A 27,223-nucleotide genomic window follows, 5' to 3' on the forward strand; every position below is an offset into this window, starting at 1 on the left:
TTTTTTCTTCTACTTTCGGCGGTCGATGACTCACGGATTCGCGCGCGACGCAAAGTCTGCGCGAGTTTACATCCTCCGGCACACGACCGTCTCGTTTCTTAAAAATATTTATTCCCCGCCGGAAGCTTTGAACTTTTTTCCATCGAGACACCGCCTCGCGGAGGGTAGCGCCGGGGGTTGCTCCGGAAACGAGCGAGCGAAGCGTTTCGCTCGCGAGACGCGCGTGCTCGGATTCCACGCTCGCTACGTGGCGAGTTTTTTGGACGCGTTACGTCACGTGGCTCGCGGATCCGTCGAGTTCGCGGAAACGTACGCGAGAAGAAACGAGCTCGTGAATCGACACGGTCGTTCGCCAAAGACCAAGCATTGAGCTTTATTTAGGCCGAAACGATCATTCTATCCGTCGTATAATAGATAGGTGACCAAATTGCGCTATTTGATGACCGACTACAAACACGTACAAGATGAGAACATGCGTTACTCGTATTCGAAACAAATATTATATTGATATCAATCGGTCGAGGAAATAAATGCGTGTGTATCGTGAAAATTTCTTTCGAGGAAAAATAACGAATACAGGAGGTCCGATTTAAGATTCGAAACGTTTGGGTAGAATCTGTTTGAGATTACGTGAACTGAGGTTGGTTACATTAAACAGTGGACGATCGAAATTGATCCGTTCGTTAGAGTTATTACAATTTAAGAAAATCTACTTCGCTCGGGATACAGTCGGCCAAAGATCATCCGAATCTAAAATTATCGTCTAGGAGATAAGCATCGATTCGTTCGTGCAGCAGCAGGTTTCCCGGGACGTTCTAGCAACGCAATCGATGGGAAATCTCGACTCATTTGCGCGTCGCAAAGACCTTTCGCGACAGCGGTTCACAGCGAAAGGTATTCGCTGTCTCCTGAGAAAAGATCGGACTCGTGAGAAATCGAACGTTCAGATTCGCGAATGGCGATGATTTCCAAGAGAAAGCGCGCGAGGAGACCGGCTCACGATCGGTAAGATTTCACGGAAATCTTGTCAATGTCCAAACAAACCATTTATCAATATTCGCAACGTGATCATGATTAATCGTTAAAGACTGTAACGTATTAAGCGTGTAATATGTAGTATCGTAGATATATTAATAATCGCTGTCGTAATTGATTCCATTTACACCGACGTTTTCCATCGAGGTAAATGAATTTGTCTTCTTCGTTTATCGAAGACACATTTGGCTCTTCGAGAAGCTGTCCGATACTTTCCAAATTGTGCAAAGGGGGACAAGTTTGTAATTTAAGAATTGCACGGATACAAGTGACACGAATGGCTCCGGTGTAAGGAATAATTCCTCTCGCAACCTTTTCGTTGGGTATTTAAAGTTTCAAACCTTAAGTTACATTTTTAATTTGAAATTAACAAATTTTTAAACAAATCCATACGGCGAGATGTAAAATGACGAGAAGGATGAAAGGTCACCTTGACGAAAGGATCAAAGTTCCAGAGTTCACAAACAACGAACATACGTAAGAAATTACCCTCCTCGATGTCAACACCGTGCAATCCTGTTACCGAATACAATCTGCTCTTAAGAGTCACCTGTTTTGGACGACCTCGTTACCGCAAACAACGACCCGAGTAACTCGATCGTCGGTCACAATAGAAGAATCTGTTCCAAGAATTTCATAAATATCCGCGAGAAGTTGGCAAACGTTTCCAATATTTCGTCCGCGATGCGGCGTGGCGCGTCGAACGCGTGGGAATGAGAGGCGATCGGTCGCGATCGGGTGAAGGAAAATTGGCCGATGGCGGCCGGTTGCGCATGCGCGCGTGCGCGCGAAGCAAAACCGAGAAATCGCTTTCGAGGGCGAGCGATCGGCGCGCGTACACGCACCGCATTCCCGCGTTTCGCCGCGATGGAGCCAGAGGCGAAGGTTACGCGAAGAATGCGACCCGGCTCCGTCCTGTACCTATGTAGATGCCTTGCGAAAGATCTTTCTTCGAGGCGTAGCGTGGGAGGCAGGGGAGCGTGCGTCGTCGCGGCGATGGTTACCCCAAGGACATCCGCATTCGCGGGAACGTCACCCGTCGAATACCGTCGACACGCGTTAAACGTCCCATACGTGCCGAGTATTCCATTACGGGAGGTTTCACCCGCGAGTACCGCTCGATCGTCTCTTTGCCGGACTTTCTCTGGAAGGAGACGCCCGATCGAAGTCGCGGACGGATCTCCATCTGACAGGGGACCATTTTCACAGCGGGACATACGTGGTGGGAATTATCGAAGATCGTTCGATGTGGTCGATCGAAGTCGCGGACGGATCTCCACCAGGGGACCGTTCTCGGCGGACCATACGTGAAGAGGATCGTGAAAGACCCCTCGATGCGGTGATTCGTCTTTTTCTTAAGAAAGAGGATAGATCGAACCCCTCCGAGCAAACCTCCATCTTCTAGGGGGCCGTTTCATGCGATCCACGTATGTAAAGGATTCTTGGAGGTTCTCTTCGGATAAAGAATTATCTTTCAGAGAAAACGATCGATCGAACCTGTCGGCAAACCTCCACCCTACGAGGGACCGTTTCAAGCGGTACTTGGTAAAGATTACCCGACACCCCTTTCTTTTAAGAAAGACAATCCGTCAAAGCTACGCGCAAGCGTCTTGTGTACTTGTACCGTGTACGGGCCGTTTACTATCTCACCAAAACACGAGATAGACGGCCGGTGCAAACCCGCTGGCATACCTCCAACAATCCTCCTTGTCCACGGGCCATCTCACTCGTGGAAAATACGGTCGATTAAAGCCGCGGGCGAACCAGCTCCACCCCCACGTGCACGGCCCGTCTACGGGCCATGTGTCGTTGAAATACTCGCCACGAGCTCGATATCCAATGGTCCTCGCGGATCTGGATTGTTTTCCACGCTGCGGAGCCTCGAAGCGAAAACCGCCGACTTCCGCCCTCGGTTTCGCGAACCCGTAATCCCGAGCGAAATGCGAACACCGCGCGAATTTATTTTCGCGCCGCCGATTACGAGCAGCGAGCTGTGCTTTCTCAACCCGGAAGCGTCCGGGATTAAAACAACGCCTCGAGTACCGCGCGGATTCGACGAAACGCTTCGTCGCGACCCGTTTTCGATTTCGTTCGTCTTCGAACGAATCGTCTTCACCGATCGGTCTCCAGACGATGAAAATCTAAGATTCTTTCGTTTTCGAAGCGGTCAGAAATGGACTCGTTTCAGAAATTTCGCCACGAAATCGGAGAGAAGAACCAGGTCACGGAACACAGTGGTACGTCGTCGGTCGCGGAGATCATTTGGGTCAGCCTCGTTGGTCGTCGTTCCAACCGGCACACGCGTATCGATGGCATTATCGACACGTGTAAATCTACCCGCGGGATCGACGGGCAAACCAGAAATAGAATCATCTCGGTCGACGGAGTTGAGACAATTGCGTTTATGCGTGTGCCGTTAACACACATACCGACTAGGTGCGCGAAAGATGTCACCACCCCGGAGAGGACTCGCGAGTCGGATCGAGTCGTTTCATTCGACCTTCGAAGGCCGAGACAAATATTCCTCGACGTTGTTTCAAGCTCCTCTCGATCCAGGAGTCATCTTTCGAGCTCTTCTAGTTCATCTTCTACATTAGGTAACTCAATCGTACCGACGAACCCGGTACAAGTCACGACTTTCCATAACCTGCGGTTCGTCTCTTTGGGATCGAAACGCGATACGAAATTAAAGTACGCGAACGAGAATCGGAAACAATTGATACAAAAATAGTTTCTTTGTCAAAGAAAACTACCTAAGGTTATCAGCGACCAATGTTAAGAAGAACCTTTCGTTGAGTTCGAATTCCGTTCGGAAGTGTTCTCTCTTCGATCTTCGCGCGCGATCCAAGGGCGAAGATAGTTCGTTGAAAGATCGGTGACCGACGATCACCACTGACCGATCTTCCGCGCGTCTCAAGCGGTCATTGAGAAGTCAACTCGGTCCGAGTTGACAACCGACGCAACCTTCCAATCGATTCGCGGGACATCGTTGGTACATGAGTTGGTACAGCGTTGAAACTCGTTGGCGCAAACTCGAACGAAACTCAAACGAAACGACGAAAAAGAAATTAGCGCGAACGCGACGAGTTACGGGGGGCCAGTGTCCCGACGAACCGGAACTCGCTCGGACCGACTAACTGACATTAAAGAGCACGGCCAGTTAAACGAGTCCGATCGCGACACTGCGGAGGCGTACCCGTGCATCTCCGCTCCGTGTTTGCACGCTCGCCAAAATGCTTTTTCGCGCCAATCGGGCCGCGCGTCCAGTGCCCCTCGTTCCGTCTGTGACGCTTCCGACGAATTTCGTCCCGTCGGCCAACCGTAACGCGAGTTAATCTTCCCCGAGCCAAATCTTCGAGCGTTTCCGGTGTCTCGATTTTCCGTTTCCACGTTGCAACAGTGTATCTCGAGTTTCTCGACGCACGACGATCCAAATCCGTACGATCCAGAAGATAAACACGGACGGGAGAGTCCGCGAGATTCTTATCCGTGACTATGGGAAACTATTGTCTATCGCGTACACACGGTGTACGAACGGTTCTGAAATAGTAGAATATATTTAAACTTGTGGATGAAGATCGAAAATGGAACCGAGAACTGATCGAGATTTATACGCGAAGGATTAGTGAAAACTAAATCTAAATTTAACTCTCAAAGTATGTCCGAAAGTTTTTCCATTACCAAGTAAACGAACGTGTCTATAAAGTGTTCCAGTACGACGTTTTCTTCGAACTCTTTAAATTCTACGTTTCTTCCAGCTCGGTCGTGTATAACGACTTATTCCACTTGAATCATCAGCAGACCACCTTCGGTATGCAAAACTGTATCGATCGGAAAGCTAGGTCGACTAATGCCGTTACTAAATCGTTTGACCCTTTTAAACAGTTCTTGTCTTTCGTTCGTGGGTATCTCCGCGTTCTCCGCTGTGTTCGAGCAAATTTGCGACACGGATAACCGTGTCGTGTATCTTATTACGGGTGGACCGAACGGAGATCCGATAACAAAGAATAACAATAATAATCCAGAGTGTCGTTCGGAATTTAATTGGGTCCGTGGAGCTCGTAGTCGGATGGTCTCGAAAAGGGTTGAACGTGCGAGGGCCACGAGGATCCTACCTCGGACACCGCTTCGTTAACCGCTTCTCCGCTTCGCGTTTAGATACGATCTGCAAATTTTTTTCATTCTGTTTCACGGTCGACGCACTGCGTTTTATTGACCCGAAATTACTGCCTTTTGCTCCCATTATTTCGCCAAACTTCTCATCTTCGTTGTTCCGCACTCGTTTACTATAAATTGCAACATTCGCACCTTGCGTTTCGTTAGCTCCGGATTATCGTTCCCATTCCAAACCAACAATCACCGATCCACGTTTGCTACAATTTGCATCCTATATTATCTTCCGAGCGAAACATTCGCACCTTGCGTTTCGTTAGCTCCGAATTATCGTTCCCATTCCAGACCCACGATCACCGATCCACGTTTACGATTTTCTCTATCTTTCTATATATCTATGTGATGTGGATATCATCTCGACCGAATCGTCGTTTCGTCGTTGGTTAAAAGTGGGCCACGAAATAATATCGTTAAACGCGTTACCCGGTAGGTGGATACTGGGCGGCTCTTTATCCGGTACCCAAATATCCGATTAACCCAGTTAGTCGAACCGATCGTGCACACCGTGTGCGGAGCAACCGGGTGTGTTGATCCATCGGCGATCAAAAACCACTCGGCGCAACGTGCTCGAAAACGCGAACGCACGTAGCACAGCGGGTTACGGGTACGGCGGGGGCGGGGGCGGTAGGAGGGGCGGCGGGGTGCGTTGTCGTCGTTTGAAGCGGCGCGGTGTAGCGAGCAGAGAGAGGTCCGTAGACGAGTTAATTTTACGGAAGCGTCTAGGCGCGTCTGGACTTTCTCACCCGGTCGGAGAACTTCGAGGCCCTCGGGACGCTCGAGGAGGCAGGCGGGCGTCGAGTGCCCCGCGCGCAACTCGAAAATCGCGAGGATGCTCGAGAGAAAGAAGAAAAAGGGGTCCGAGCGACGCACGAGCGAGCAGGTCCGGCGAATAAAGCGCGGAGGGACAATAAAGATAAAAGAAAAGAAAGAAAAGGAGAGCCCACGGAGCGGCGGACGCACGAGACGACTACGACGACGGAAGCCTTCGTTGGGCGAGGGGGGGTGAGGGGATACGACGTAGAAGTGTACGAGCGGAGCGAACCGTAGAAATGAGAGGAAAAAAGCCGCGAAAAGGGACGGTGGAGTGGCGCGCGACGCAGTCGACTGAAATCGTCGACCGTCTCGTCCACCCTGGTGGAAAATTAGATGATTCGTGCGTGCCCGTGTGGCACCATTATCGCAAGGTCGAGCGATACGAGATTCGATTAACCGTGTCTGAAAATATACGGACGAGTCGCGAAAGCTTCGTGTTTGTTCCGTGCGAGGGGCCAATACTCTCGATCGACGCAGTACCGTCATTTTTCGACGGAAGGAGGCACGGTTTTAAGGTCGCGTTCGAAAACGGATACGTGCGAGATTTTACGATCGTCGTTAATAAATTGACGAGCAGAGGTGGTTCGTAAGCGGCGTGCCGCATTCGTGCACGTATTTATGCCCGTGGATCGCAATGTTTGGTCAGCTCTTAGCCCGAAACTACCGCGCGGGCCGAGATCGTCAAACGATTCCAATGAGGTTAAGTCCAGCGGAGTGGCGAGTTTCTTATTCTCGTACGCTCGTTTCGATCGCGACAGAGCTACTTTGGTAATACACAGCTTTGCTACTTTGGTAGTACACGACTTTGATACTTTGGTAGTACACAGCTTTGTTAGTTTGGTCGTACACGACTTTGATACTTTGGTAGTACACAACTTTGTTAGTTTGGTCGTACACGACTTTGATACTTTGGTGGTACACAGCTTTGATACTTTGGTCGTGCACAACTTTGATACTTTGGTAGTACACAGCTTTGTTAGTTTGGTCGTACACGACTTTGATACTTTGGTAGTACACAGCTTTGATACTTTGGTCGTTCTTGTAATAGGACCAATATATCATAACGTTGTAAAAATTGCTTCTCTTCTCTTCTTCTCGAATGGTTTCGAGCGAATCAACGAGTGTGTTTTCGAGTACCATTTATTTGGACACAATTCGAATATCTTCCTCGTAGAACGCGAAGGGAACACGTCAGTGCGACGAGAACTGTTGTACGCAGGATCGAAATATCGTGTTTCTAAATTCGAGAATGAAAAAACAAGTGGTCGATGAAAGAAACACAGGCATTGAATTCGATTCGTCGTTAACGGATCGCCACCGCGGAGTGTCGTCGGCTTCGAGGTAAACGAACCGCGATCCACTTTCGTGAAAATCATGCGCGTGTTTTGTTTCCAGGCCAACGTGAGCCAAGCCGAGTACGAGAGAGCGCACAGAGAGTACCTGAAGAAAGTACAGCTGTCGTTCGACGAACGGAGTCCCAAAAGCACGAAGAAGCTGCACGTGTTCCACGCCACAGGTAAATTGGTCGCGTTCTCGTACGCGAAACTCATCCCCGCGAACCTCTGTTTCTATCGATACGATGTTATGGATACGCTATTCTTAAGAGGAGAACGAACGATCCACGGGAACGCGCGATTCCGTGGCCGCCTTTCTGAAAAAATATACATACGCGCGTTCGACTATAATTACTACCCGCGTAAACATCTAACAGTCGAGTTTCCGCCAGTCGGCCACCGATGGTCGACCATTCAAAGAAAATCGACGAATGGTGCCACGTGTAAGGAGTACGCGAGTCTCGCCGAACTCGGTCGATCGTCGTTCCTTTTTCTCCTTTATTTCTCCTTCTTCTTCTTCATTTTTTTCTCTCTTTCCTTTATCGAGTCGAACGAGACGTAACGCTCATTAGCTGGCCGTACATTAGCATTCTTTCCGCGAGGAAAACAGATTCTGTATGGAAATAACGCTCGTTAGCGCGAAAGAATTTTTATCGTCTCGTGTACCATCTCGGGTTATTTCGAGTCCTCTGTTAGCGGGAATCGTTTTTTTTTTTCTTTTTTTTCTCTCTCTCTTTTCACGCGAGTTCTCGTACATTAAAATATTCCTCCGCGCGAGTTGTTCCCGTACATATCGAGACGTTCCCCTGTACGAGAATCTTCATTGAGACGTTCCTCGAAATGAATTCTCGCGCATCGAGACATTCCTCCGATGACAAGTTAAGATCTTCCCGCAAAGGAATCCTCGTTGATCGAGATCTTCCTCGGTACCAGTTCTCGTGTATTGAGACGATGTGATCTCGTGTATTGACCGAAAAGTTTTCAAGTATCGAACGATTTCTCGACTTGAGGTAAGGGAAGCAACAACGGTGAAGACGACCCGCTCTCCTCGCGAAAAGAATGCAACTGCACGGCCAGCTACTGCCCGCGCGAAAACGGGTGGGAGTTGGACCAGTTGCACATCGGGCGCCGAGTGACGCGACGCGGTATTTCGAAAACGATGCGAAACAATTTACCGTGTATCGTCGAACGACTCGACTTAGAACCGAGTAACGCAGAAACTGCGCGCGGTTCGTAAACTGCGAGGCGCAGTTTTTCTGCGTCCCACGCTCCCCTTGAAACGTCGATTCGAGGGATTTCGAAGATACGGTTTAGATTGCGCGAACATTAAATTTAACTCGGGAGATATTCCTTTGCGTATACAGTTGTCGCTATATATAATGTGTCTACACATCGAGAAACATTCCTGCGTCGGTCCTTTATTCCAATGAAATTTCGCGCGACTACGTAACAACAAAAACGTTATTCTCGTCAAATTCGTGTCTTTCGTCATCGTATAAATCTTCTGGCCCGCGTTACACAAACGAAGGAACGAAATATTGTACGCTCCTGGAAGTATATTATTCCGATCGCACGATCACTGGGGTAATATATTATTCCGTAACGATAATTGGACAGCATCGATAAGCAAGGATACTTTGTATGAAACTAATCGAGCGGAAACCGTGTCGCAATGTCCAGCGTACGGTGCATAGCACGCTGCACCGGGCTGCACCGGGCTGCACCGGGCTGCACTGCGCTGCGCTGGACTGCACTGCGCTACGGGGATCACGCTGCGTCATCCTGCGTCACCCTGCGCTCAATGCGCGCCGTGTCTCGGGGGGAGACCGGAAAGCGTGAAACTAGTTAGACGAGTGGCTCTTTCGAGTCCAAATCCTCGAGCGATGCAGCGCGGCTCGACACGTTTCGTACACGCGTAGAAGAAGAACATTGGAAGGTAGGGTCGAGGTAGTACGTGACGGTCTACTGCGTGGAAAAGGGCAGAAGTGCTCTTCGAGCACCCTTGACCGAGCCTCCTAACGGCTTTGCCCTCGCCCGAACGAATTTCTCCTTTCTTTCGTAATTCTCGTCCTGCGCCTCCAATTACGAGCAACGCGCTTTGCCTGGTCCGTGAACCGCCCGGACAATTTCGCTCTTATAACCGAAGGAACTCGTGTCTCGGCGGTACGCTTAAGTCCCAACGGCGTAGTGCTGCTTCTCAGTCGCGAGACAATTCGCTCGAATCTGCCGCGTTTTGCACAGAGGCACGAGAAACAGAGAGAAACTGTATAAATAGTCGGTTGAATTTTTCACGAGATTAATACGCCCCGCGGATGTTCGCTGTTGAGAAAAATATTTAATGTCAGTGAGAGAAATAATTCGCGTGGTTGAGAGAAATATTTTAGGTCATCGAGAAAAATATTTCCAGAGAAGTATTTCGATTTGAAATTTCGATAAAAGTATCTTTCTCTGCGCGTTCAATCCGTTGTTCAATGGTAACGATATTCGCGAGATGTAAATTATATTCCGTGTTCGATAGACCGTCGACGGTCCCCGCGGACCGAATGGAAAACCGCGCGAAATTGGGGCGGCACGGAACGCGCCGAACGAGGCGGAAATTGCTTTCGTCTAGAAAATGAACAATTTTGAGTTCAACGAACTTTTCAACGCGGCCCGCTTCTACCGGCAAATTACAGAAATTTGCAACGATTCTCGCGTAGCCCCGGGCAACGTTGAACAAATATTTAACATCGAAATCTGTACACCGATTCGAATACGATTATTCGCGTCGAGACAGATGGAAACGATATCGTTCTTCTCCGTACGTTACGATCCGGAGTACACCACCGCGAGTAAGCAAACGTTAATAATATACTCGTTGTCCGACTAATGGTCGTTGTCACGATCCTGATCGCGGTAATAAATCTCGATGCAGTACCGTGAGCAACGGCAAGGGATCTTACGATTTCGGTCCCCCGACCATCGAAATCCTCGCGAGGGAAATTCCTTCGAAAATCACGCGTTCTCTTCTCTCCGAGGGAATCTTCATTCGCGATAACTCGAGCGGCTCGGGGCGTCGCGTCGCGTGGCTAGCGCGCGTTATTATGAAATAGAAATTCCGACCGCGATCGGAATGCCGAGCGACGAGTTCCCGAATGCAATAAGAACGAATCGGCGAGGAAGCATCCGCGCGAGGATGCTCGACTTCCTTTCGCCCGAGCGTTCTTCCCGTGGTTCTTCGCGGCGAACGGTGATCGGAGGATCCGCGCGCGTTTCGTCTTCCCTCCCATCGGGGAGATTTCTGATACCCCTCGCGGCACGGATTCCGCGTAAAAATTCTACCGAGAATATCGCGAAACACCCGGACCGATCGTAGAAAATAATGACCCCCGAGTGTATTTTCGATGGTCGATTCCGTGTAAGGTAATCTATAATTGGTCCGTGTGCCGCGAATAAACCTGACCGTTCGGACATCGGACGCGCGTCGATTCGACGTCTCGAATTCTCGCCCGATGACGAGATTCACCCCGCGAAACGGATGAAAAAAGAAAAAAAAAAAAGAAAACGACGGAGGAGCGGAGAGACGGCGTTACTTTTACGCCGAATTATCGAAATGCCGGGAATTCCCGACCGATTTCACCGCGGGTTATTTTCCGCGATCGTTGCTGAACGCTGGTCGATCGCCAAACGCACGATCGTTTCTTCGATTCGCGTCCAGCCCGCGACCTATTCTCGGGACGTGGGCCGCGCCACCCCGCGGAGAAACAAACCGACTCCTCTTTTAGAGGAGAAATTTCTGATTTAGATGTTCCCGGTGATTTACGGACCGACGCGTCTGTACAGCCTCGAAAAGTGCACGCCTCTGCTCCGTCTCTAGCCAACGCGCGACCGACATTGTTCAGAGCGTTCGTAACTCTATCCCACGTCCGCGATTCTATTTGCACGGTTAAACGATCGATTATCCGTGGACGGAGCCACCCGATTACCGTGCAACGCTCCCCCGAATCGAAAGTGAAAGAGATCGCGCACCGACGTAAGCCTCTCGTACCGGTGTCTTTTAACGAGGCGCCTGGAATTTCAACAAACGCGGGACGTCCTGCGCGGGTCGATCGGTTCCGTGATATCGCTTCGAGTAACCTCGTGAACCCGATTGGACAGATGCACGAGCAACTTGCGAGTCATCGTCCAACTCGGTTTTTCGAGTTTCGAGAGACGACGATTGACGAAACGAATCGCAACGGAGAATGGTCCTGAGATCGACGCGGAAGGGAACTAAGTTCAAAGTATATTTATTAACGGGTGAAATATTACCGAACCCTCGAACGAGCTCCGGGTCCGTTCAGACCCACGCTTGAATTTTATCGTACAATATTCGATCGAAGTTTCACGTTACTGGGTTTGTAAATTCTTTATTATTTCAATGGCTTTCGACTCGATTGTTCTTTCGCGGTTGTGACGGAAACGTAACACGGGTCAAAATTGACCCGGAGTCCGCTGGACGACGTAAACCGAGTATTATTCGTTTACGGACGCGGTGAGAAATATTGTCGGAATCGCCGAAACGACGCGACCCGAGAGATTTGTTTTTCCAAGAGAGAGAGAGAGAGTGAGAGAAAAAACGAATCGCGTTCCATCGAGTCTGTCCGCGACCAGCGACTAATTGCTCGAGAGACGCGCCAACCGAGAAAAGGGGTCGCGACTCGCCCCCTCCGTCCCGCTCGGTGGTGGTGGATCGTTCCTTATCGTCCCGACAAACGATTCGGCGTGTAGAACGAGCGTAAAGTGTTTTCACGCGACCCGAGCGAGGATTTGGAAAACTATTTTCTACCGGGATGGTTAACGGGCGTCGGGGAGCCCCCGTGACGGGTCCGAGATAACGTTCGAAGGCGAACCGTTAGGATATCGCGCGACGAACGACAATCCAGATAACTTTCTCGCCGAGTCTCGTCGTATTTTTACATTTCCGACAGAGATTTATTCCGTACGACGAAGGCGCGCAACACCGAGCGTCGTGTTACACGATGTTTTACGACCGGTACACCAAGCGTGTCGACGATACGAGAGACGCGACGCTAATCCATCGGTGTCGTCTTACGGAACGTTTTGGTTACGATTCCGTCGTCTCGCGCGTTCACCAAAACAGTCCGACCGCGTGCCCGCCGAGAGGAGAAAACCGAGAGAATAAAAACCGCGAGAAAGTGTAGTACGTACTATTTCCTCGTACCGATAGTCGCCGTCGTTGTGGCCAACGGTGGACGTTAAGCCGCGTTCCCACGTGCGTCACGTGCAATGCAAAACGCTCGAAACGGATCACTTCTCAAGGTGTATTCCATCGCGGGTCGTATATGTATCGACATTGACCATTTACGCTAAGAGTCCAATGTAATTACTCGTAGATAGGTCTTAGAGATGTTTGGTAATCCACTCGAGCGGGATTTACTACGGTTGTAAGTGTTACTCTCTTGGGACGGTGAGAATAAACGGTGAATCAAAAATAACACGTACACGTTTTCTCGACATTCTTTCAATAACGTGTAATACGTATAGTATTCTACTAGAAAGTACGCTCGGAATAGTTTTGAATAAATACTAGATAGGGATAGCTCGAATAGGCTTAAACGTACGTCGTGTTTTAAAACGGTTTAATTGTAATGCGAGCAAGCTGGCGCCAGAGTGCAAGCACCAGTTGACCTCTTTCGTTTGGAACTTCCCAAATCTGCGCGTTGCACACGTGGGAACGCGGCTTTATACTCACGATTCTCCTCGCGCCTCGATCGATCCGAAATCGAATGGTCCCCCCTCCCTTGCCCCTCTGGCCCGCGCGTGTGTACTCCCGCCCGAACGCGTTCGAATTCGAGAAGAATGCGTATCGCGGTTGTAAATAGGCGCTTACGCGCGACCCGCGCACTCGTTCCTGGAACCATCCCGGAATGCGCCGTCTCGTTTCCGTGTCCGATCTACCTGCGGGCGTCAAAAGCGAGAGGCGATCGGGCGCAAAAAAAAAATCCCCGAGATCCGTTCTCCGAGCTCGTAGCGACGGTATACGCGGGAAAAATAGACTCGTGACGCGTACGTACGTTTATTAACGAATTACCCCGGAGTTTGATAATTCCGCTAATTGGCCGATGTAAATGGAACGGACGAGAGTGGCCGTTCTCGTTGCTTCTACCGGATACGTGACGTTGTCCGGCCGTCGACCGAAACGTCGACGAACGATCGAAACACGATGGATTAAGATAAATTACCGGTACGACATCCCTCGAGAACGTCCAAGGATCGTATCAAAGCAAAGCTTCATTTTAAAGAACTCGATCGAATAAGAATTATAGCGCAATTAAGTGTAATGGTAATAGGTGGGAGTATTTGTAGTTAGAATCGAAAATGCGAGAAAGAGAGAGAGAGAGAGCGAGAGAGTCGAAGATTATTCAAGGTTGCAGAGGTTCTCGTTTACGTAATGTGTTCACTGAATCGTTTGTGTTTGTTGCAGCGCATCCTGGAAATGGATCGAGTCGAATCTACGAGACGAGCGAGAGAGGAGAACAGTATCGTCACCGATTGTTCTTCCCCGTGGAAATTCCTAACACGGATGACAACGCGTCGGTGGATCACGCGACACTGCGACTGTTACTCCACGGTCATTACAGTGAACGAGCCGACGTGGAAATTTTGCTCTATCTAAGGACGTTCGGTTCGAGAAAGCTGATCGTTCGAAAGAGAATCGAGCAGCAGCACTCACGGGACTCGAGATGGCTCGAGTTCGATTCGACCGTAGCCGTTTCCTCGTGGCTCGAGGCCGGACTCGAGAATCTCGGCCTCGAGCTAGAATTTCTCCACGATGGCGAGCCGGTGCGACGCGCGTTTACCTCGCCGGTTCTCAACGTGTTCACCGAACGAACCTCCTACGAGTCGAACGGGAGAGCGAAACGTTCCACTCCCGAGGAACTGATGTCTCTGCACAAAGGCCGCAGGACCAAGTGCAAAGGCGAGAGTAAAAAGTGTTGTAGACACGAGCTTACCGTGATGTTCAAAGACCTCAAGGGTTTCGAGTTCATCGTTTTCCCGAAAACTTTCGACGCCGGATATTGCAAGGGTCGATGTCCGCCCAGATACAATCCAGCCCATCATCACGCCCTCCTGCAAAGTCTGCTGTGGAAGGAAGACAAAAAGAAGGTGCCGAAGCCTTGCTGTGCGCCGAGTAAGCTCGACCAATTGATGATCGTTTACTTCGACGAGAACGATTCCACTCAGCTGAAAGTTTCTGTTTGGAAGAATATCCAAGTACTCGAGTGCGCTTGTTCCTGAACGACTTCCGTCTTCTTTTTCGGGCGGAGTGAATGAACGAACGAACGATCGTGTGCGCGAACACACGACGAAGACGCAATAGCAAGCCACATGTGGGACAGAATAGAGAAACGAAAAAGGAACGGTCTGTCGTCACCGAGGACTCACCAAAGAATCGTCCGAATAGCGTTCGGTGGTGCCACCTTTCCGTCGTTCCTCGCGATACAGCGATCGTGCCCACCCTCACGTGTCTCGCAACTTCCTTTCCTTCCACGCTTCGTACATCGTGCGCACCGTGTTCTTTCGAACGTTTTCTTTCTTGAACAAAAAAAGAAAGAAAATGATCGTTCGATGAACAAGAAAGCGATGTCGAAGTTGATAACGGAGAATCTTTTCTCGTACCGATGATTGACGATTAACTCGATCTGAGGCATCACCGAAGGCCCAGGGCCCCTAGTTGTGGGTCTTGCATTGACTGTGATACTAAGATATCTGCTTGACGTTATTGCTCGTAAATAATCGTATTTCGTATCGTTAAATGTTTTTTTTAATTACCCTTGTACATACGCGACCTGGTTAAGCGAATCGTCGTGGATGGGATCGTTCCGCCGACAATGGGGAACTTATGAACCTACCGACAAAAGCCGCGACAAGATTCTTATAAAAAAGTCGATAATGCCTATTCGCGCGCGCACGCGCGGCGCTGCAAGACTAATGTTACCGACCCGATCGTGCTCGGTTTTCTTAACCAGGAAGATCCAATTGCACGCAAAAGAAACGAATACAACAATCATCGCGACGCTGTATTGTTTTAATTTATTCCGATCATTTTGGGTTAGAGTATGAGATTCCTGCGCGTATCGCGTGTCGAGTATTGAACGCAGAAGATAGATTCGGTCCTATCAATACGCGAAATCGCCGCTTCGTAGTTTTCTTCTGCCCGAAGTTTCGTTAGTTCCTAATAGAATTATAGAGCGAATCCCTCGTGCTCCTTTTATCTTTCGTGAAAAGCGTCGATGAAAAACAACTTGTATCGACCAATTTAAATTTCTCATTTGCGACTCATACGATCGACATTGTATCAAGAACTCGATCGAAATTGTAAACTTTTCGAATTCGCGTGCGTCGAGAAGCTCTCGAACGCTCTTACCTACACACCACACATTTACTGCATCCATTAAACTCGATAAGGAAAAGCTTAGAGACTCTGTTCTTCCTTCTACATTGCATGGCATGTAAGCGTACAGTAAGTTATAAATTCGTAATCGAAATTTCATTAAATTCATTATTAAATAGAAGGAACATGCGTTTCTGTATCGAACTATCATTCGCGAAGCTAATTTCGACTACACACAATGGGCATCGTAACATCTCACGTTACTTGTACTTTCTAATCAACCATCGATGATGTAACGACAAAATAAAAATTTATTCGTTATTTATATGACAGAACCGTAATTATATCTCGACCACATGATTTTCAATAAAGAACCTCTTATTTATTCCTTCGTTTGAGTTCGCTTTGAACGTGATCTTTGAATGTTACTCGTTTTTGTAAAACGACGATACGAGACAGTGGACATTGCACAACGCAACTCAACTAGCATCGATATCGGGCATGGTAAGGAATATGAATCTATGAACAAGGCAAACGCTTGAATATTATGGTTAAGGGGTTATCTGCGTACGACAGCAATAAACTTTCGCTGAATGTGTGATGTTGCTTACCCCGTTCGAGGGCGAAGGTCACCCAGACGACCGAGTTATGCAATCTGAGACAATTCATTCATATTGTTGCGATATCATTCACGACTTTAGCTATGTAAGACTTAATCGCGTTTTTAACTACGAGGTAAAATCTAATTGTAGCAAACTTCAATTTATTCGAGTGACAGCCGAGAAACGAATCTCGGTAAAAACTCGATGCACATCCTCGACAAAGTAATAACGTATTTACACCATTATCTTCTGTCTGTTTTGCCAACTCCTCTCTTTCCTGAGAACAAGTGTCTCGGCATTTTTGTACCGATGAATCGATCCGCTTCTCCTTTCAACCCCTTCCTCGCGATTTTCTTCTTCAAAGCCTTGTGCGCTATGGTTTTCAATTTAGTTTTCATTGCGACATCTTTAACACCCATTTCGTCGCGAGCTGGTCTTGAACTACTTCGAGCTCTCGATTGAGACACAGATTCCAAACGCATACGTTTCCTAGCAGGTTGCGACAACGATCTTGAACGTCCCTTCGTTTTTGTGAAGTGTGCCTGTCGCAAAGAACTCGATAAGCACACAAATTTCAAATGTGGATTATTCATGTTACTTTCTCGTGAATTTTTTAATATGCTACTCACGTTCTCGGTCTCCTCCATGTCGATACCAAGATCTTCCATTTGTTTCTTCAGTTTCGAAACCGACCTATCTCGCGTCTTAGCCGTGGCTGTACGGGGTATCACAGGTTTCGTAGAAGCCTTTTGAATCCGCGCTTCGTCTTTCATGATTGCCTTCTTTTCTCGTATTTGTTTAGCTAACTGTACAATCTCCTGCATCGTGGCAGTCAATTCAGGCACTTTGTAATCGTACAGGCCAGCTTCCTCTCGGAGCTGTTCTTCTCTTTCAAGTTGATTCAATTTCTTTAAAAATAAAAACAAAAGGAATTAAGTAATCGAAATTAAATTTGAATGTAGTTTTGTACGGTTCAAATTACAAAATATATAAAAGTATGAACCTCGAATATATCTGGATCGATATAATCAGCAATATTATGTCCTTCCCAAATTTCTGGGATGATGTCAAATTTCTGATCTCCCTCGATATCATAATTCTTCTTTAAATCAAGCACGTAATCATCTCCCATTTCTTCCTCTATTTCTCGCTCTAATTTTCGTTTTCTCTTTGTCTGTTCTTCAGCCGCTTGTCTCTTCTTCAAAACATTTTCTGGAATACAGGGAGCGCGAACTTTCTCGTCCCTCGGTATCGGTTGTGCGACGTGCAAACGATTAAGCAGTCCTTCTACCTATAATTATAAACGTACGAATAAGTTGATACTGAAACATTACTGCTTTAGAACAATATAGGGAAAACCCTTTATGGGCATGTAGGATACCTTTTTCGTTCGTATTTTCTGATCAACACGGAAACCTAACAGCCTTTCGCACGACTGTATTTTAACCTCCATTACTCCAAAGTCTGTGATTGTACTCATTTCTAATACAGGAATATCTTTTTCCTCTAATGATTTCAAAATTGTTCGTTTTTCGGGCGGAAGTTCCTCCAAACGTAATACGTCTACTTTATTTACCACAACTGTTAAAGGTTTGTTAGCAAATAAAGGTTTAATGGATTCAAACAGTTTAACCTGAAAGTACCCCTCTCAATTTGTATTATGTCAAAGCTAATGAACATACTATTAAACAATAAAACCAGATTAATTCTTATACCTGTTCTTCCAAACTATGACCACATTGCTCTGATACATCACAGAAGTAAAGAACAGCTGCTCTTAAATGTGCAAGTGCTGTTATTGCTTGCATTTCTATGACATTTCTTTCCTCCAGTGGATGATCTAAAATTCCGGGTGTATCGACTACTTGCCATCTTAAGTATTTATAATCCATATGACCAACATACAACGACTTTGTTGTAAATGCATATGGTTGCACTTCAACATCAGCACGAGTGATCTACAACAAAAGAAAGGTATTATATATGTTCCTTCCAATGTATCTTATACATACTTAATAAAAAATAATATATGAATTACCTTGTTCATGAAACTGCTTTTACCAACATTTGGAAAGCCACAAATTATAATAGTACGTGTGTAGGGATCTATGCTAGGCAAACGGGCCAAATGCTGTCGAACTTGTTCCAAATAAGCTAAATTTGCTGCCTGTCTTTTCATTATAGTGGCCATACGACCTAAAGCAGCCTTCTTTAGTTGTTTACATCGATATAAAGAATCTCCATATTTCATTAATCGAACATAATCCTTTGCTACACTATTATGACAAAATACATAAACATTGTGTTAAAATATAATAACATAAAATAATACTTAGAATACTTACTTATCAATTAAATGTCGTGCTATATTTATCTGACCAAGAGCTAATTTATAATGATCTTTATCATACAAGACATTCATTAAATCAGCATAAAATGGATGAACATCATTCAACTTTGGAAAATCTTGTATTATTTGAGATAGTCTATCATGAAAATTTTGCTGTGTAAATTTTACTTTACGTATGTAGAATGCACGTATCCTTGTGATTTTATAATTCTTATGAACAACTGTTGGAGTTTTACGTTGAGTTTTTGACAAGATTATATCGATAAAGTCCTAAACAAAAAACATTATATGTCAATTTACAAATATATTCATTATAAATAAGAGACCTATAGTTCATCGACTAACCTTTGCGGTAGGGACAACCGCTATTTTCTTGAAATTGTACAGACTCATTATTATATATTTTTTTCAAATCGTCACCTTTTGAAACTGTCACACTGATAAGGCGTGTGAAGACAATGTGTTCAATTTCTAATTTAAAACGCGTTTTCTAATTGCTTGGAGTACGAAAACACATGTGTATTACATCTCTAATCACACGACAGTATCAGACTTACGGCGAGTGTATAAAATACGAATATGTCAAAAATTGTATCTATGTCAGCGCCGCGACAGAAAAAACAGGAACTTAATTTATTGCTAATAACTACCACTAGAGGGCTACAAATCAATGGAGAACAATTTTTCTGTTATGAATGTGTTTTAAATTATGAATATGGCAGCCGTTAGCGTTTATTTTTTATTAACAATCGTACGAAGAATTGCATTTTATGCTAGATTTGCTAAAGGGCTTCAAATCAAAAGGGGTATGCTAGAACACGATAGAGGACTTAAATTTTACTTATTTTAGCACTAATACACCTGCATTTAATTAAATTATTTTTAAGTTTGAATTAGTTCATGAATAAACTGCGAATGAATTTAAATTCAAACTCGATAAACTTTATATTTTAAATTATAAATAAATTAAATTAATTGTTTAATTCGAGCAAAATAAAATGAGGTTACGATGGATTACATTGGTCAGGATTTTAGTATATTCTACAAATTAACCAATCAGAGTTAAGAACAATTTTCACGCCTTTGATTTGAGGCTCTTCATTTACGTCTATTTAACTTAGACCCTCTAATAATTATTGCGTGATGCCAAACAATAATGAAGTACCTTGGAAAGATACATATAAACTCAATATTAATAATTTTTTGCCATTATCATTAGTGATATTAACACATTTAATATGCTAAGTACATGTAGAAATGAGCCTTACAAAACGTTTAATTTCTTTATTATTCAGACTAAATTGTATTAAACAGGACAGAGTAAAATTGCCTCCATTATTGCTCCCATTATTGCCTCCATAAATACTTTCCATTGCACGACGAAAAACGCATCTAAAATTTAATTTCATTGCACTAATTCGATATCTCTAAAATGTCTAACGTTTTCAAACACATAAATAACAATCGAATATTATATTTTATAACAATATTGTTAATATTTAGTCTATTATTATTCTAAATCATTGATCACAATTCTAAACTTTCGAATGATTGATGTTGTTTATTAAATTTAATTTTTCCACAAATAGAAGGTAATTATTGATTTCAAAATTTATTTATTTCGATTTCTTTTAATTTCTTCGATGAAAAAGGAACTTTGAGGTAAAGATAGAAGAAAAATATTTGCTGTGAACAATGCGCAGGCGCAACAGCGAGTACTTGGAATTGGCCGGAACTGGTACAGAAGAACGGTCAAAGAACGGGGAATTTCTATCGCTTTGAAACCTTTCGAACTTAATAGTTGCTGCAAGAGTGTTTTTTTTTGTGCAAATTACGAAAAATGTTGCGCGCCAAAGCGCTGGGATCGACACAAAATGACTTGAAGCAATAGAATGGTGGTCAGAAATTATAATGGAGGATGTTGCTGTGTCGCAGGTACTCAATAGTTTGCAAACGGTCGCAAGCTAGCGGGAGTTAAACCGATTCATCCCGCCATCTTGAAATATAACCGTGCTTGATCGTTGCTAGACATTCTGTTCAAGGAAGGAACTGTCAGTACATATACACATACATACGTTCAATTTGTATTACGCGTATCTTTCCATTTTTGAGCTTTAAGTCAACGAAACACATACTGAATTTTCAATTGAGAGTTTGTTGTTCTGACATTTGCATCATATCTATCCAATCGCGTAGTGAATTGACTTTTATAATAGATGCACGAAGGTTGCACGTACGAACTTTCTTATACGTTAAATCCTTTTCAGTTCTTAACAAATATCACAAAAGTAATACAAGTTATTTCTCTAATACAATAATACATCTGTTCTAAAATATCCCGATAAATTGGCTCTTATAGAAATTATGATCCATGTTTTAAATTAATAAAAAAGAAAGTCTTTGAACGAGTGGAGCGTCAATCTGAAAATAGAGAGCAAGAAAGGTCGTTCGACTATCTCTACTAAACAGGTATATCATTGCTAACCGCGTACACGCATTTTCATAAAATTGATCGTTTTTTTTTCGTACACTGACTCATATTTTACATATACATATAAGTGTTTACCCTATGTTTTGGTTTAACGAAATGTAAACGATCGTTTAATTCATGTAACGGTTTTTTATTCTTCATGTTTTACCTTTCTTTCATCAATTGCTTGTGTTAAGTTATTTCATGTCTAAATTTTCTATAAGTTTTAATGCATAATAGTATGCATATAAAATTAAACAATATAAGAATAATTAAAGTTCTATTTATAATATTTTATGTTGTCAAATAAAAGTTGAAACTAATGTTGAATTTGTAATATTGTACTTAAAAAATAAATAGAAATATAATTTACAACATGATTTCTTTCATTCTTGAGTTTCTTCTTTTGTCATTTTGCATACAACTGACATTATGCAAGGAATTTATGGTTCCACAACTTTCAACTACAAATATTTTACGCTATGATATATGTATAATCTGTATTATTTACAAGAATCTTTTTCACGTAGAATAAGCAGAGAACCAGCAAATAGTATTGCAAGCAACCGTATATCCCAAACCTGATGTAAAATACAAATAATGTGGGTAACCTTAAAAATATGAGATTCTCAACGTTACAAGACCAAGATTACGGGGTAAATTTACCTCAGGGCCAGATACTCAGTGATACGAGTCAAACTGTGATGGCTACTACAGATAATATAGAATTAAAGAATGATAATTCATTGGAAGAAGGTTCCGTGGTATCCAATCTTCCTCTTTTGTTTGCCAATGGACATCCAACATCATTGGAAAAAATTACATTAGTATGAATAATATTTCTTACAGTACTTTATGTATTAATATTTTGCAAACATATATCGGATAATCTTGGACAATTAAATAAGAAGGAAGGATTATATTTTTTAACAATTAGCAAGTAGTATATGTATCAATGTAATATTATTTAATTTCAGGTACAATTGGAGCGTTTTGTAACATTCATGGTTCAGTGTTCACTAGGTCATGACACTAGCGAAGTCATCACTGAACCACGGTGGTGGCCAAAAGAAGTGAAATTCTCAAATCCCCTAGCAAGACCTAAGAGAGCCAATGAAGTAAGTTAATAGGCTATATCATAGCATGGCTGTACAAATTGTTGACCATTGACGATGACCATGATTGATATTTGACATGTGTGCTGTATTTTAGAACTGGATGGCAAATTTGAAGAAATTGGTATTCAGATGTTACACATACCATAGAAGCGAATATCTATTGCGTTTTTGCTCTTACCTTGCACGATATCCGCATGAAGACTTAGAGTATGTTAACAATTGGGACTCCACAACGAGTTTGTATCACAAAACTAGTGGAAAACTATTAGTAACATTTCGTAATGAAAATATGGTCAGCTGTTATAATCAAAATCTACTTTTTTTTTATAATATTATTATAAAGCTGCAACAATTCTTTTTCATTCATAGAATTATGACAAGAAAAATGAGAGTCCGCGAAAAAAATTACTCTCATGTAATGGAGTTGCTTCCTGTTATACAAGTAAGTCAAAACCACAGCAGCAGCAGCAGCATTCCATTGTAATGGTCGAACCACCAATGGAAGACATTTACTTGTGCGACAATTGTGACGCTGAATTTGTAGGCCTACAAAAGATGAAGGTACTAAATACATTACAGCAAAGAGAGTGAACGAAGTTAATGATAATATTATTGAATTATATAGGAACATGAACGTACATGTCGCGAACAAGAACGTAATGGAAGTAATTCACGGTCCACAACACCAGATGCATTAATTCCAGAGCCTGAATTAAGCCAATATCAATTTTTGGACTATTTTCGATTATGTTCTTTAAAAGCAGAATCAAAAACGGTCGAGACAACAAATAACGGCGCTACAATTAACAACAATATCGGTGATGAACGTACCTCTCGCCGTGTTCGTGGTTCTGTTAATTTTACAAGATGTCCAAGTATTCCTTTTTCGTCTCCTGCTGGTGTATTATTAGCTAAAAAGTCAAAGACGATGACCGAAGAAACTCAATTAGAAAGATTGGAGAGGATAGAGAGACATCTTATTGCTCCCGTTTTGAGCACTTCATGTAGGCCCAAATGGTTGGAAGCTGAATTTGGTCACGACAGATGGATTGTTACATACAAGCCGAATCGAGAAAAACTAGTAGATGACTATGTACACCAATACAAATTTGTAAACTCTGTTAAGAGAAAACCGAGTGAGTACTCAATTCTTAAACGGTTTGTTTCTGTGATAATGTTTCCGAGACAAATGATGAAACAGAAACTTGTAAACGGGTAGCACTTTTACAAAAGTTGTTTCTTTCTTTTAGTGTTGAGCATACATTCGCAATTATTATATGTTGCATGTCGTCCTGTTTACGTTCTTTTAACACATCTGACTCAAGAACAAATAAATGATCTCAAGCGAGATCCACCAAAATGTCGGTGTCTTGTTCGAAAAGTTTCAAACGACGATAAGGAATTGATGACGGAAGATCAAGAAAAAGTAACACCAAACGTTTCCTCCAAACGTAAAGCTCCAAGTGATGAAAATGATTCGAACGCAATGGAGAAAGATGAGGAGATAGTTAATAATGAGGCAAGTGTTGAAAACTTAACTGTTTTCGAAGTTATAAAATCATGCGACGAAAATACAACTGTTGCAAAATCGACAAAAGAAACAACTTTGTGTCCTGAACCATCAAACAGGGTTACAGTGATCGATCTTTGCTCCTCGGATGAAGATGAGAGTCCAGTTATTCCCGTACCTTCGGACGAAAATAGGGATCCACTGAATTACATTGACGGCGATGTAACAAAATCTTTGTTACAGAAGCTTTCTTCTACAACACTTCATTTACAACCTCACAATTGTCCAACGGACGATACAACCGAATGGTTATCGGATAATATTTTAAACAACGGTAGTGAAAATTGTACAAGCAAGTACCATAGTACAATGTTAAATGCGCATACGAATCTGTCTCCATTCATTAGACCGGCACCATAAAATCTCGATAATTTGGTGCATAATATTCATCGTACACGCGTTACATTTGTTACAATATTTATTGTTTCTATTTTACACGATTACTGAACATTAAAATATTATAAATATACATGATTCTATCATTTGCAGTGATTGTAAAGTTTTTCACGAAAAAATCCTTACTAATGTTTGTAAAGTAACGACTGAATCAAGTCTCGTTATTGTCAACTTATACGTCTCTAATCGCATTTGTCATAAAACAAAAAATTGCGATCACTTTTTATACTTTATGTAACATTAAAAACAAGAAACAAAAGAGATAGAAAAGGAAAGAATAATAAAATCAAATTGAGAACCGTTCATATTTGTACAATCGAGAGTAGCTCCCGCATCTCGTTGGACTGTCATATGCGAATGTTCTCCAACGATGTTTCATTTAATTTAAGAACACGCGTTTACATAGAAACGAATTTAATAAATCACATTTTTATTCTTGCTTTTTCTTTGGTTTAAAAATTTTTTTCATTAAGAAAGAAAATAATTTCTCTTTCCAATCCATTTCAGTTCGTTTTAAAACTAATCTTTTTGTTGAAATATTATGAAGCGGGCCAAATGCCAAGGCGACTGCTGTACACGCTAAGCAAATTACATTGTACGGCATACTGAAATCAGGAGTGGGAAGGCTGATGAGTATAGATTCTGTTCTTAGCTGTACCAAATATCCGTCTCTCGAAGCGTTAAAACTGAAAATTTAATTACATTGTTAAGAAAATACAATGAAATTATATGCATACCATCGTTGATTAAAATATCAAACTTCAACCTTGACGTTATAGTACTTCCATCGAGTGGCAGGGCTGTATAATTTCTTGCAATCGGAAGTGACGCAGTAATTATGGCTGAACCCATATAAAATCCATGATTAGCGTCTGGTGGATATTCTTGCCACTTAAGAAACGAGTAATCCATTTCTATAGAAAACTTGGTTACCGATTGTGGTGGTAAACGCAAAATCATTTCTAGATAGTATGGACTTTTTCTTTCTTTGCCAGGTAGATAACGCTGCGCCACTGTAATATACGATTGTGACTTATACTAAGAATGACTTGTCAAAATGGAAGTAGTAATAGACTATCCTTGATAATCTTTATATTTGATGACAACTACTCACTTACATGGAACAATCTGCTTGTCCCCACAAGTTATTCTAACAGAATGTAGATATACTGGTAAATACCATGGAATATTTTCTAATAAAACAATGTCGAGCGGTTGCCAGTAATTGTTATAAAGTTTTGTTACTAAACTACCCCTCTCTTGTCCATATCCTGCATAACAAAATTTTTCTAGTATTCCCATTCACATATTTCTTATAATTAACGATTATACACATACCGATAATGTATCTGTTTGCAAATAAAACTGAAGGATAATTTAAGCTAGCCTTGAGGCCAGTATTATATACAACTCCGATATTAAACATTCCTTTTGTAGAATGAGACCTGATGTCATAAACTGCTATTTCATTTAGTTGTCCTCCACGAAGACTAGCAATTTTAGCACTTGGAGGTGGCAGTAATCGATAAACTTGATTTGTATTGTTACTGGTTACATCAATGTATACATTGCTCAATGTAGCAAGAGGACATGCTCCCTTAATTCCTATTCCAAAAAATTTTCGAATTGACCAATCCTATGAAAAGCTTTATATAAATATTAACAAATTTTCAAACATTATAAAATTTAGTTAAAAATTTACCTGTGATAAATCTACCACAGTGTCATATATCAATGAAACTGTTTGTTTTAATTCCAGTGATGCTTTTGTACATATTGTGTTTGAACATATTACTCGGAAGTGTATTCCAATGGAATGATAATTTGTGTTATGAATATACGCAGAATTTAGCAATGTTGCCAAACCTTTCTATTAAAAAGATTATAACATCAATATTTTGTATACAGAGTAGAAATGATAATGCATTTTAAATACATACCTTAGAGTTACATGGAAGTAATTTTTTGAATGGTGTTAAATTTTCTGTACAAACTATTTCTCTTGGTAATGATGAATAACGTAAATGACTAGAATTGATGCTATGTTCTACAACACCTGTAGGACGGAATGTAAATTCTGGAGACATACTATTCGAGGGATTAACAAAATTCAAAGAAGCACAAAATAATCCAGCTAAAGCATTTGTTAGACTTTTCCATTCATTGTCAACACTGCAAGAATGTAGACAATTTTGTTCTTGGAATAATTTATAGCATATAACATCTGTAACGGATTTGTCACATTTGTTTAAATAATATAAAGAGACATCTTACTTGACAACATCTTTGTTAAACCATGTAGTTATCTCTGCACCAGGACCAGCATCGTGATAAGGATATCCCCATTTTTGGTAAGCCCACAATCCTTTGGTTAAAGTAAGATGTAATTCGTCTACACCATGACGACTTATAATTTCACCAAGTCCTCTTGGGAATAAATGGGAATGTTGTACTGAAATATTGAGACGTACATGTATTAAAGACTACACTATAGTCAAAAAATAAACGTTTCTGTAAATAAAATATGCCCTTACGTCTTGTAACTTACACGTCTTCGTTTCTTTCGACGTCTCCCATACTGTAGTAAATTGGAAGTACGCATAAACATGACTGCTTGGCAATGCTTTCAACATTAATTCTTCATCGAAAAAATCATTGTGCGAAGATACAAATTTTATAAAATTGATAAGTATGAAAAATAACAGAATTTTTGAATACACCATGTTTTAAACAGAAGCCTGAATACCTTTAACCAATTCGGTATACTTTCAATACCGCTTCAAATGTAAAATAAATATTTACATTTGAAGAATTAGAAACAATTAAACATTTATATCCATGTTTAATTACATTCTACGATTATTTCCAATTCATCACAAGAAGGTAGGTTAGAACAAAATCTAGAGATTTTATAGTAGATTTTCCGTTGGATGGCAATACATATAAAAATGTAACGCCTATGAGTACCAATAGATGGCTGTCTTC

General features: G+C 42.8%; 4 protein-coding genes across 9 annotated transcripts in view; 2 read left to right on the plus strand and 2 right to left on the minus strand.

Moving 5' to 3' along the window:
- Mav (TGF-beta domain-containing family member maverick) overlaps positions 1 to 16,098 on the plus strand; it is a 28,842-nt gene extending 12,744 nt beyond the window's left edge. Inside the window, exons 2-3 of the mRNA XM_076320331.1 lie at positions 7,417 to 7,537; positions 13,822 to 16,098. Coding sequence (XP_076176446.1) covers positions 7,417 to 7,537; positions 13,822 to 14,636 — 936 coding nt within the window. The 3' untranslated portion in view covers positions 14,637 to 16,098. The remainder of the gene's footprint in view (positions 1 to 7,416; positions 7,538 to 13,821) is intronic.
- Non1 (nucleolar GTP-binding protein 1) lies at positions 15,413 to 19,202 on the minus strand. Its single transcript, XM_076320330.1, has 8 exons — positions 19,030 to 19,202; positions 18,680 to 18,954; positions 18,373 to 18,610; positions 18,050 to 18,292; positions 17,716 to 17,967; positions 17,338 to 17,625; positions 16,964 to 17,242; positions 15,413 to 16,876 (listed from the first exon to the last, which is right to left on the minus strand). The coding sequence occupies exons 1-8, from the start codon at positions 19,075 to 19,077 to the stop codon at positions 16,577 to 16,579; spliced, it is 1,923 nt and encodes a 640-aa protein (XP_076176445.1). The 5' UTR covers positions 19,078 to 19,202; the 3' UTR covers positions 15,413 to 16,576.
- A 1,241-nt stretch (positions 19,203 to 20,443) lies between these two features.
- Ova (ovaries absent) lies at positions 20,444 to 25,463 on the plus strand. 6 transcript variants are annotated; one of them, XM_076321066.1, is made up of 8 exons: positions 20,444 to 20,735; positions 20,952 to 21,153; positions 21,685 to 21,981; positions 22,132 to 22,272; positions 22,367 to 22,564; positions 22,642 to 22,833; positions 22,898 to 23,408; positions 23,523 to 25,463. In XM_076321066.1, exons 3-8 carry the CDS (start codon positions 21,775 to 21,777, stop codon positions 24,200 to 24,202), a joined length of 1,929 nt encoding a protein of 642 aa, XP_076177181.1. In that variant the 5' UTR covers positions 20,444 to 20,735; positions 20,952 to 21,153; positions 21,685 to 21,774; the 3' UTR covers positions 24,203 to 25,463. The 6 variants fall into 6 exon arrangements, with proteins under 6 accessions (XP_076177181.1, XP_076177183.1, XP_076177180.1 ...); XM_076321068.1 differs by having other exon boundaries at positions 21,044 to 21,153; XM_076321065.1 differs by having other exon boundaries at positions 20,444 to 20,619.
- Positions 24,128 to 27,119, minus strand: Pig-t (phosphatidylinositol glycan anchor biosynthesis class T). The gene is made up of 8 exons (XM_076321072.1): positions 26,787 to 27,119; positions 26,513 to 26,690; positions 26,179 to 26,410; positions 25,941 to 26,108; positions 25,577 to 25,874; positions 25,357 to 25,509; positions 25,005 to 25,251; positions 24,128 to 24,924 (listed from the first exon to the last, which is right to left on the minus strand). The coding sequence occupies exons 1-8, from the start codon at positions 26,959 to 26,961 to the stop codon at positions 24,669 to 24,671; spliced, it is 1,707 nt and encodes a 568-aa protein (XP_076177187.1). The 5' UTR covers positions 26,962 to 27,119; the 3' UTR covers positions 24,128 to 24,668.
- Between the last annotated feature and the right edge of the window lie 104 nt (positions 27,120 to 27,223).

The sequence above is a fragment of the Ptiloglossa arizonensis genome, chromosome 9 (genome assembly GCF_051014685.1).
Source record: "Ptiloglossa arizonensis isolate GNS036 chromosome 9, iyPtiAriz1_principal, whole genome shotgun sequence".
Lineage (NCBI taxonomy): Eukaryota > Metazoa > Arthropoda > Insecta > Hymenoptera > Colletidae > Ptiloglossa > Ptiloglossa arizonensis.

Excerpts from the sequence above, each read along its gene's own strand:
- Non1 (XM_076320330.1), bottom strand. The coding sequence starts at position 19,077 with ATGAGTCTGTACAATTTCAAGAAAATAGCGGTTGTCCCTACCGCAAAG. Across the intron at positions 18,293-18,372 it reads AAAGCAGTTTCATGAACAAG|ATCACTCGTGCTGATGTTGA; the intron begins GTAATTCATATA and ends CTTTTGTTGTAG. Across the intron at positions 17,968-18,049 it reads GTCATAGTTTGGAAGAACAG|GTTAAACTGTTTGAATCCAT; the intron begins GTATAAGAATTA and ends GGGTACTTTCAG.
- Ova (XM_076321066.1), top strand. The coding sequence starts at position 21,775 with ATGAGATTCTCAACGTTACAAGACCAAGATTACGGGGTAAATTTACCT. Across the intron at positions 21,982-22,131 it reads CATTGGAAAAAATTACATTA|GTACAATTGGAGCGTTTTGT; the intron begins GTATGAATAATA and ends ATTTAATTTCAG. Across the intron at positions 22,565-22,641 it reads CATTTCGTAATGAAAATATG|AATTATGACAAGAAAAATGA; the intron begins GTCAGCTGTTAT and ends TTTCATTCATAG.
- Pig-t (XM_076321072.1), bottom strand. The coding sequence starts at position 26,961 with ATGGTGTATTCAAAAATTCTGTTATTTTTCATACTTATCAATTTTATA. Across the intron at positions 26,691-26,786 it reads GTCGAAAGAAACGAAGACGT|TACAACATTCCCATTTATTC; the intron begins GTAAGTTACAAG and ends TCAATATTTCAG. Across the intron at positions 24,925-25,004 it reads GGAAGTACTATAACGTCAAG|TTTTAACGCTTCGAGAGACG; the intron begins GTTGAAGTTTGA and ends TTAAATTTTCAG.